A 10,577-nucleotide genomic window follows, 5' to 3' on the forward strand; every position below is an offset into this window, starting at 1 on the left:
TCTCAGATCTGGGCCTGGCTGTTCACGTTCCTGAGGGTCAGACCATTAAGGGCCGCGTGGGAACAGTGGGGTACATGGGTGAGTGAGGTTTGACAGCCATCAACAGGGGGCGCTGAAGCCACACTTAACACAGCAATACAGTCAGGCGGTCTTAGTCCTGATGTTGGAGCTTCTTTATTAACTCTGTGGGCTGTGGCCTACAGTTTGGAGTGTGGGCTGAGGCCTACAGATTAGAGTGTGGGCTGTGGCCTGCAGATTAGAGTTTGGGCTGTGGCCTATAGATTAGAGTGTGGGCTGTGTCCTACAGATTAGAGTGTGGGCTGTGGCCGACAGATTCGGGTGTGGGCTGTGGCCTATAGATTAGAGTGTGGTCTGTGGCCTATAGATTAGAGTGTGGGCTGTGTCCTACAGATTAGAGTGTGGGCTGTGGCCTGCAGATTAGAGTTTGGGCTGTGGCCTATAGAATAGAGTGTGGGCTGTGGCCGACAGATTCGGGTGTGGGCTGTGGCCTATAGAATAGAGTGTGGGCTGTGGCCGACAGATTCGGGTGTGGGCTGTGGCCTATAGAATAGAGTGTGGGCTGTGGCCGACAGATTCGGGTGTGGGCTGTGGCCTATAGAATAGAGTGTGGGCTGTGGCCGACAGATTCGGGTGTGGGCTGTGGCCTATAGTTTAGAGTGTGGGCTGTGGCCTGCAGATTAGAGTTTGGGCTGTGGCCTATAGAATAGAGTGTGGGCTGTGGCCTGCAGATTAGAGTTTGGGCTGTGGCCTATAGAATAGAGTGTGGGCTGTGGCCTGCAGATTAGAGTTTGGGCTGTGGCCTATAGATTAGAGTGTGGGCTGTGTCCTACAGATTAGAGTGTGGGCTGTGGCCTACAGATTAGGTCCAAAGGTGAAGATTTCTTTTTTTTTTTTTTTTGCGGCTCCAGCTCCTGAGGTGGTGAAGAACGAGCGCTACGTCTTCAGCCCAGACTGGTGGGCTCTGGGCTGCCTCCTGTACGAGATGATCGAGGGTCAGTCTCCGTTCCAGCAGAGGAAAAAGAAGATCAAGAGGGAGGAGGTGGAGCGGCTGGTGAAGGAGGTGGAGGAGGAATATTCCAGCAAGTTCTCGGAGGAGGCCTCCTCCCTCTGCAGGATGGTGGGTGGAGTCGTGGATGGATGGATTGTTGTTTCCTGGACTCACCACTAGAGGGCGCTAATCTCCGTTTACGTTTGTTATTTGACAGTTGCTGGCCAAAGACCCGGCAGACAGACTGGGCTGTCAGGGGGGCGGAGCTTCAGAGGTCAAAGCTCATCCCATTTTTCACAACATCAACTTCAAACGCCTGCAGGCGGGAAAGTTGGACGTTCCCTTCATCCCTGATGTGAGAGGACGTTCCCTTCGGATGCTTTGATTTTCCCACTGTTCCTGTCTGTTCAGTGTTGTCTTCTGGTCTCCTGCAGCCTCAGGCCATCTACTGCAAGGACGTCCTGGACATCGAGCAGTTCTCCACTGTCAAAGGTGTCGAACTGGAACCCAAGGACCAATCGTTTTACGGCAAAGTGTCGACCGGCAGCGTCTCCATCCCCTGGCAGAACGAGGTGGGAAACCAGGAGGAGCTGAAGATGGAGAAGGTTGAGATGTTTGATAGAGAGACTGAAATAAGGATTTCATCACATCACTCCCCCCCCCCCCCCCCCCCCCCCCTCCTTCTCCTCCTTCTCCTCCTCCAGATGATTGAGACCTCCTGTTTCGATGAGCTGAACGTCTTCCATCAGGATGGAGGCGTTCCTCCAGACCTGGACTGGAGGGGACAACCGTCTCCTCCCCCCAAACAGGGTCTGCTGCAGAGACTGTTTGGACGTCAGGTCAGAAAATGCAGCTAACGCTAACAGTTAGCCTCAGCTTTAGCTTCAGTCGTCAGAGTCCAGACTTTCTGACCTTCATCAAACAGACGTGACAGAGTGACTGTGTGTCTGTGCTCCCCCTGCAGGACTGCTGTGGGAACTGCAGTGACAGTGATGAGGAGCCTACCAGGCTGTGACGTGCACGCCTCACGTGCACACATCCATGATGTGACCTGTTTACAACTTTTGCACATTTTTCTCTGCAAACGTCGTTTTTCACCTTTATTTATAAACAAACTTCGGTCGCAGTCGTCTTCGTTTGTCCCCGACGGACGAGACCAGGGACAGAGTTCCTAAAACGTCCCTGTCCATCCAGCCCAGATGGACCATGGACTTCTTCCTATAGTGGGCACAGAAATGTCTTCATGTCCTCGGGGCGGAGACGACAACGTTGGTTTGGTGGTGAAGCAGCAGCCCGCGACCCAGGAGACCTCAGAGCAGCAGCTGTTTGTTGTTGTGAACTCTGGTTGGACAGCTGATGATGATGTCACTGCTGTTTGTCCCCGTCTGCTGAGGGACACGGTTTGTTTTTGTGTAAAATCTCTGTGAATCTTTGTCTGGTTCTCATCGGTTCCTCTCTCAGGGTTCGTCTGTCGGTCGTCTGTCGGTCGTCTGTCGGTCTTCACTCTGCGACCGTCACCGACCGACACAGAGAGGAACTGAAGGCGTCTGGTCGCAGGTACGACGGCGTCCGGACCTCGGCTGGTTCTGTGGCAGCAGAACTTCCTCAGGAACCTGGGTTTTAAGCTAATGACGGTGAAATAAACCAAATACCTCTGAAAGTCCCAGCAGTGTCCACTGGTCTTTTTGTCCTTCGTCTCCAACGTCCAACAGTGATTGGCTCCAGCACAACATGCTCTTTAACCAGAACTTTCCTTCGGTCCCAGTACCTTCAGCCCAGTTTGTCTGGGTTCAAAATAAGTTCTACCTGACTAGGGACCAGGGACAGTGGATAACTGGCTCCACCTATGGAGTCAAAATGGCATTACAGCAACAAGCACAAGAATTGAGAGGGCTAAGATTGAAGAGGATTCTGAGATTCGTCCAGACCGGGTCACTTTGACACAGATGTAAACCAGGTCTTCAATAAAGTGATATGTGTGTTGTTGGCCACCAGGGGGCAGTCCACACTCCACATCAGGGACAGACGGGGAAACCTCTGGAGAAGATTGGTTTAACACGTGTGAAGTACAGCGAACCACCACCAGGACGTAAAAAGAATTTTGCTGGAAAAACTCCTCAACTGACGACCAACATGTTGGAGACGATGTGGGGACGAAAGACCACACTGATTTTCTCCATGAGGTTTGGTCTGAACTAAAATCTCTGATTTTCTCCATGGACTTTGGTCTGAACTAAAATCACTGATTTTCTCCATGGACTTTGGTCTGAACTAAAATCTCTGATTTTCTCCATGGACTTTGGTCTGAACTAAAATCTCTGATTTTCTCCATGGACTTTGGTCTGAACTAAAATCTCTGATTTTCTCCATGGACTTTGGTCTGAACTAAAATCTCTGATTTTCTCCATGGACTTTGGTCTGAACTAAAATCTCTGATTTTCTCCATGGACTTTGGTCTGAACTAAAATCTCTGATTTTCTCCATGGACTTTGGTCTGAACTAAAATCTCTGATTTTCTCCATGGACTTTGGTCTGAACTAAAATCTCTGATTTTCTCCATGGACTTTGGTCTGAACTAAAATCTCTGATTTTCTCCATGGACTTTGGTCTGAACTAAAATCTCTTGATTTTCTCCAAATCTCTGATTTTCTCCATGGACTTTGGTCTGAACTAAAATCTCTGATTTTCTCCATGGACTTTGGTCTGAACTAAAATCTCTGATTTTCTCCATGGACTTTGGTCTGAACTAAAATCTCTGATTTTCTCCATGGACTTTGGTCTGAACTAAAATCTCTGATTTTCTCCATGAGGTTTGGTGCAGCAGAGTGCGTTGCTGATAAGCCTCATGTTTTTGATTCTCAGCAGCTGGTTAATTTCTACTCTAAATAAAAGTTGAAGAAGAAGAAAGAAAGCCCAAAGCCCAGGTTTAGATTTAGAAGCCATTTAATCTTGAATTCAGTCATAAAATCATACAAAAGGAGTGAAAAAGTTGAAAAGGAGCCACAGTCCAACTGGATTCAGGTTCAAGTGGAATAAATAAAAGTTCCCCGGCTGATGTGACGTAAATACAAGATTAAGTGACTGTGCACGGGTGAGTGTGAAGACAGAGTTATTACTGTGTTATTACTGCTGTTATTATCATAGGAGAACTACAGACCAGACTAATCGAAGCAGCGCTAAGTTAATGTGGACAAAGGAAGTGGAGTGCAGAGCAGAAAGAAGGAAGAATAAATAAATGAAGACAGACGTTTCTTTTCTGTGGCTACTCTACCAACTGCTCTTCACGTTATTATCACTTTTTACATTTTTTTCTTTAGAAAAAAATTAGTTTTCTCATGAAGCGCACTTCCTACTTCCTCTTGATCTTGAAGGGTAGCTTGTGATTGGCCGGTCAGTCGTCTTCATCGTCGACCACCGGATCTGTGTCCCAGCAGGTGATGTCGATCTCTGGAAGACACAGGTCCATCTTCAACTCCAACTCCAACGTCCAACATTCAGGTTTTTCTCGTAAACAGATGAAAAAGAAAACTCACCTGGAGGTTTGTTATAAAGAACTGGAGCTGGTTTGGTGGACGAGTCCTCTGATTGGCCAAATTCTTCCTCCTGTGATTGGCTAAAGTATCCTTCACTTGCCTGCAAAAAAGACAGAGTGCAGAGGTCATCCAGAGGTCGCGGAGAGGTCGCGGAGAGGTCACGAGGGTGCTGATGTCACTGACCTGCAGACCTTCCTTCAGAAAAGTCTCTCCATTGGTCATCAACTGATCTCCATCCTCAAGCTCCGCCCCCTCTCCCGCTGCATGCTGCAGTGCATGCTGGTAGCTGAGGGTCATGTGATCTGAACCCGTCACGTCCACCAGACTGGACGGCTCGTCCTCCGCACCCCCGCTGGAGCAGAACGATCCATCCACGGTGTCGTCGAAGCTAAGCAGCGGCTGAGGTCGACCACCGGGGGCGGTAGCCGAGGCAGCATTGAGGGCGGAGCTACGCAGGACGTCATTGGCATCACCAATCAGGGAGTTGGTGGGTGGAGCCGAGCTGCTGTCCCACAGGTCCACCGGCTTGTCTGTCCCAGAATCCCACGCCGAGTCCCGACCCCGGGGGGCGACACTGTGCACCGGTTTGGAGGGTGTGGCCTCCTGGGCCGCAGCCTCGTGCTCCGGTTTAGGACTTAGATCTGCAGAGCAGAGAAATCCTGCCTTTATGTTCCGACTGGTGCCGTTTGTACCAAGGTACAAGGTTCCATGCCACCTAGCATAACAACTACGGCTGCGGCGCCCCCTGGTTAAGGGTGAGGCCAAGGATATTTTCCGTTAGCATTAGCAGTGAGTCAGTAGTTAGCGATGCTTACCAAAGGCGACCTGTCCGTCATCCTCTTGGCCCAAATCGTTTTTGATGGACGCGGTGACGTGAATTGTGGGAACGACGGACCCAGCAGCGCCACAGCGGTCATCACAGCGGTCATCATCAACATCCACAACATCGCCACCTGGAGGGGCACAATGACCAGACATCAGCTCTGACGGCAGAGGCGCATCATCAGCTGGGAGGAAGTCACGTGATCAACGCCGATGACATCACTGACACACACACACATCATGAATGCTACCTGTGAAACCAAGTCACATGACCACAAACACACAAACTGCTCACTGGACGTCGACCAATCACATCAGCTCGATGAGTTCGCTCTTCATCACTGAGTCCATGAAAAAAGAATCAGTTTGACAGAGAGTCGTGGTCGGACTGACCTCAGTGACACACAAACTGACCACCGGAGGCAGTAGTGGCCCAGCAGCTACAGCTGTTAGCACCGGAGGTTCTGGTCCATCCGAGACTCGACCCACTGGTCAGACAGAACCGGGACCAAAGGTCACACAGATGTCAACGAGCAGAGGCTCAAACACTCACAGGTCAGTCAGAGGTCACAGTCAGGCCGCATGGTGTGTGTGGGTGTGTGTGGGTCATGCATCCATCCATCCATTCATCCACCCATCCATCCATTTATCAATCCATCAATCCATCCATCCATCCACCATCCATCCATCCATTTATCAATCCATCAATCCATCCATCCATCCAGCCATCCATCCATTTATCCAGGCATCCATCCATCCATTCATTCATCCATCCATCCCTTCATCCATCCATTCATCCACCCATCCATCCATTCATCCATCCACCCATCCATCCATTTATCCAGGCATCCATCCATCCATCCCTTCATCCATCCATTCATCCACCCATCCATCCATTTATCAATCCATCAATCCATCCATCCATCCACCCATCCATTCATCCATCCATTCATCCATCCACCCATCCATTCATCCATCCATTCATCCACCCATCCATCCATTTATCAATCCATCAATCCATCCATCCATCCAGCCATCCATCCATTTATCCATCCAGCCATTCATCCATCCATCCACCCATCCATCCATCCATCAATCCATTCATTCATCCATTTATCCATTCATCCATTCATCCATCCATTCATCCACCCATCCATCCATTTATCAATCCATCAATCCATCCATCCATCCAGCCATCCATCCATTTATCCACCCATCCATCCATCCATCCTTCCATCCACCTATCCGTTGCCAGGTCGTGGGGTCAGCAGTCTCCACGGCCTCCACCCAAATCACACTGCACCCGTACACCCCCCCCCCCCCCCCATGAACCTTCCTGCGGGTGGTGAGTCCACTGGAGGGCGCCAACCGTCCTGACTGGGATTGGCTCTAACCCAGGAGGTCAAACCTGGGGTTCCACCCCCCGTACAGCGACGTGGGCTCTGGGCCAGACGTGGGCTCTGGGCCAAAGGGCCACTCATAGAAACTCCTGTTCTACAGAGAGACCAGAAGAGGGAGCTCTTGGAACTGATGCCGATGTGGTAATTCAATCAAACCATAGCACCACCCAGAGGCTGTACTGCATCACAACACCTCCATCAGTGGACAGTGAGGCCGTCAGACATTAGAGAAGACAGTTCTGTCCACAAGGTGGCGCTGACGTCCCAACTGTGACGCCGCCACTTCCGCTCTTTCTGCGTACGTACCGGCTGTAACCACAGCCTGCTGCGTCTGTGTGTGTGACGGCGGCGGCGGCGTGCGGGGGGGCGGGGGGCTCTGACTGTGTTGCTGCTTCAGAAATGGGCTGTCCAGGCGACCTGGTGGTCAGGGTCACGTGAAGGAAAACACACACATGAATGAGCACAAGCAACACGGAAGCAGAGAAGAAGACGACAAACGGAGGTGGGAGGCAGAGAGGATGATGGGAAGGACGGGCAAATCAAAGAGAACCATGAAACAAAGAGGGAGGGAAAAAAGTAAGAGGAGAAGTTAGTGTGGACAGCCTGCAGTTCTGCACACAAAACACCAGGTGGCGTCTGACTGATCCTCAGGAGATCACAGAAAACTCCTCCAAAATAAAGGTGGTGAAGCCGAGGAGAAGCTAGTGTGAGGGTGAGGAGGAGGAGGAGGAGGAGGGGGAGGAGGAGGTCACTGCTCCTCCTCCTCCTCCTCCCCTGAACCCCGACCCACTGACAGTCACGGACTTAGTCCTGGGTTTTTTACCGGCCCTGTGGACAGAGACGGGCGACGTGTCCACACTGACGGTCAGCGCTCGCTCCTTCTGCTTGAAGAACTCTCGAGGGTTCCCCGAGCGCTGGGCGATGATGGCCTTGGCTTCCTGGACCAATGAGGAGCAGAGAAACAACCACAGCTTTGCTTTGTGCTGCTTCAGAGTCATGTCACATTCACTTATTAACCCCTGTGGTGGTATTCTACATTGCCTCCAGGGGGAGCTGTAACTGCACTGTTGTGCAGCACTGGGCTCATATTGGCAAAAATAAAATTAAAAAATGAATCTTTAACAATCAGAAAATCAACAATGATCTACAGAGTGTGTGTGTGTGTGTGTGTGTGTGTGTGTTTGCAGGTGGTGTTCACACTCACCTCCACCTCTGACTCCTTCTTCTCCACACCCTGATCTTCCAGACTTGGCTCCGTCACCTGAACACAACAGGAAATTAAAGACACTGACCAGCAGGTGGCAACAGAGTCTGATTACATTTACCGAGGTCGACCCTGGTGTGTGTGTGTGTGTCACCAGGTCCTCATTGTCTGACTCGATATATCAGTCACTGTGACTTTTCTAACGGATCAGGAATTCTTCTGTTCCGTCACTTCTTCAGCCTCTGGTCACCAAAGGGTTAAACCGAACCCACAGGGACCATGAGAGCTCTGCTGGTCTACGGAATCTGTCAGGGTGGGATTATAATCTGGTTCTGACAGGATACTGGGAAGGATGAGTCAGTGATTTTAGTTCAGACCAAAGTCCGTGGAGAAAAGGAGAGATTATTTCCGTGTGATCTTTGAAGACAGTCCAACACTTACTAACGTCATCTGGTTCTTCGACTGCTCCGTGGCCTCTTCCTCCTCCTGAAGCTTCTTCCTGTTTCTCACACACACAGACGGTATGATATTCAGGAAACAGTTCAACCAACACTGGGAACATGAAGAAACTCCTATTTTGGGGACGTCTTGACTCTGGCGCCACCTGGTGACCTGAAGTGGTTCTCTGACCTGTGCTCCTCGATCTGACGCTCCCTCTCTCTGTATCTCTTCTCTCGGTTCTCCTGCTCCTGCCTCTCCAGCTCCATTCGCTCCTCCTCGTAGCGCTGGCGCTCCTCAGCTGCTTTCTTTCGCTCCTCCTCCTTCCTCAGCTCCTCCTCTTTCTGGAAAATCACACAGCACACAGAACTGACCCAAACCTTCGGGCTCCGGCTCTGAGCCAACGCTGAACGCTAACAGACCAATCACCACTGTCCCCGTGTCCCCGTGTCCCCGTGTCCCCGTGTCCACGCCTACCTTGGCCTGTTCCCAGAATTCCTCTCTGTTGATCTTCTTCATCTCCACCTCTGCATTCGTCTTCTGGTAAACGGTTCCCTGCAGGAACGAACCGCGACAAGAACCAACTTTAGGATCGTCCTGTGTGTGTGTGTGTGTGTGTGTGTGTGTGTGTGTGTGTGTCCTCACCACGTCTCCATGCTCTTCCTCCCTTGTTTTCAGCCGACTCAGGACTGGACTGGCCACAGCTGCCGTCCCATTGGTCAGCCTCTGTCCCACAGCGGAAGGTTCGATGTCGTCCACGCTGCTGGCGTTGACGATCACCTCCACGCCCTGACGACACACACAGACGAGCGTCATTATCTCTGTCTGTGTGTGTGTGTGTGTGTGTGTGTGTGTGTGTGTGTGTTAAAACCCTCCATAACAAACTGTTTCCTGTTTAAAATGATGATGTCAGAGGAAGTTGACCTGGAAGAATTCTGCGATGGTGGCCACGTGGCTGGCGCAGGCACATTTCCTGGCATCTGGCACGTCATCCCCCACCTGAGGACGACAGACAGACGGACAGACGGACACGTTCAAAAAGGATCCCTCCAGTCCACTAGGTGTCACTGCAGTGTCCTCCTCTGACAAACAGCTGAATTAAAAACGTGCTGTGATCCTGAACCACTGACACTCACTCTGACGGTGGGTGTGTGTGTGTGTGTGTGTAAGGATCAGGCTCCGCCCCCTCCTCTGCCCCCCCCACCCCCCTCACCCAGTTGATGAGGATGTATCGCGGCAGAGCGGCGCTGGGTTCTTTGATGCTGCAGAAACCGTACATCACTCTGCTGCTGTCGAAGGTCAATGTGATCTCAGGCAGACCCCCCCCTGAAGGAAAAGGCACAGGGGTCAGGACAGGGGTCAGGACAGGGGTCAGGACAGGGGTCAGGACACGTGGCCGCGGCACAACAGCTTCCTAATATTGTTATAACATAAACTTATCACATCATAACATGAAGGTTATCATGTTATTATGTGACACTGACCCCCCCCACTGACCCCCCCACTGACTTAACCCCACTTAAGGTCAAAGGGCAAACTCGGCCACGTGGAGAGGACTTACCTCCAGACGCTGCCAGGGTCAGAGCATCACTGTCCTCCTCGTACGTGAACAAGGCCCTGGAGGAGAGAAGAAGAACTGCATCAACGACTGACACCAACGACTGACACCAACGACTGACACCAACGACTGACACATCTCTTCAGGTTTATCTTATTGTCATGAACAGCGCCACACGGTGGTTATTTGAGTTATTACATGTCTCTCAGACCCTGATGTTTGATGAAATTGAAGAAAAGGTTTCCTCTGATCTAAACAGACACACACACACACACACACATACACACACCGCCCCACAGGGAGGGTCGTCATGGCAACCAGCAGCATCCCCCACTGTTAACTGAACAACAGCCGTTTGTGACCTGAGGGAGAAGAGGCGGAGCTAAACACCGTCCTCACTGTCTCTGCCCCACCAACAAACAAACAAACAAACAAAAAGAATAAACAAGTGATGAATTCACCAGCACTGACCAGAGGGGGCGCCGCAGCTCTGAAAAAGATTCTGGGGATAAAACTTGGAGTCAGATTTTTGTGATGTAACAGAAACAAGAGATTTTCTAAAAATAGACCTGCAGCAGGAACCGCAGCACAGGTGGGGGAGGAGGGGGAGGAG

At 51.1% G+C, this 10,577-nt stretch overlaps 2 protein-coding genes across 3 annotated transcripts in view; one reads left to right on the forward strand and one right to left on the reverse strand.

Annotated features, from left to right (window-relative positions):
• Window positions 1–2,675, forward strand: part of grk6 (G protein-coupled receptor kinase 6) — a 9,263-nt gene extending 6,588 nt beyond the window's left edge. The window contains exons 11-16 of the mRNA XM_008333360.3: window positions 1–78; window positions 930–1,138; window positions 1,227–1,364; window positions 1,444–1,581; window positions 1,714–1,848; window positions 1,974–2,675. Coding sequence (XP_008331582.1) covers window positions 1–78; window positions 930–1,138; window positions 1,227–1,364; window positions 1,444–1,581; window positions 1,714–1,848; window positions 1,974–2,024 — 749 coding nt within the window. The 3' untranslated portion in view covers window positions 2,025–2,675. The remainder of the gene's footprint in view (window positions 79–929; window positions 1,139–1,226; window positions 1,365–1,443; window positions 1,582–1,713; window positions 1,849–1,973) is intronic.
• Window positions 2,676–3,934: 1,259 nt separating this feature from the next.
• Window positions 3,935–10,577, reverse strand: part of dbn1 (drebrin 1) — a 12,290-nt gene continuing 5,647 nt past the window's right edge. The window contains exons 2-15 of one of the 2 annotated variants that reach the window (XM_017041642.2): window positions 9,968–10,023; window positions 9,620–9,732; window positions 9,331–9,405; window positions 9,052–9,195; window positions 8,884–8,961; window positions 8,599–8,750; window positions 8,410–8,467; window positions 7,969–8,025; window positions 7,588–7,702; window positions 7,071–7,181; window positions 5,358–5,495; window positions 4,726–5,183; window positions 4,543–4,642; window positions 3,935–4,456 (exon numbers count right to left, since the gene is read on the reverse strand). In XM_017041642.2, the coding sequence (XP_016897131.1) occupies window positions 4,401–4,456; window positions 4,543–4,642; window positions 4,726–5,183; window positions 5,358–5,495; window positions 7,071–7,181; window positions 7,588–7,702; window positions 7,969–8,025; window positions 8,410–8,467; window positions 8,599–8,750; window positions 8,884–8,961; window positions 9,052–9,195; window positions 9,331–9,405; window positions 9,620–9,732; window positions 9,968–10,023 (1,711 nt within the window). In that variant the 3' untranslated portion in view covers window positions 3,935–4,400. The remainder of the gene's footprint in view (window positions 4,457–4,542; window positions 4,643–4,725; window positions 5,184–5,357; window positions 5,496–7,070; window positions 7,182–7,587; window positions 7,703–7,968; window positions 8,026–8,409; window positions 8,468–8,598; window positions 8,751–8,883; window positions 8,962–9,051; window positions 9,196–9,330; window positions 9,406–9,619; window positions 9,733–9,967; window positions 10,024–10,577) is intronic. The other variant, XM_008333361.3, reaches the window with a different exon arrangement.

The sequence above is a fragment of the Cynoglossus semilaevis genome, chromosome 19 (assembly GCF_000523025.1).
Source record: "Cynoglossus semilaevis isolate Cse_v1.0 chromosome 19, Cse_v1.0, whole genome shotgun sequence".
In the NCBI taxonomy this organism is placed as follows: Eukaryota; Metazoa; Chordata; class Actinopteri; order Pleuronectiformes; family Cynoglossidae; genus Cynoglossus; species Cynoglossus semilaevis.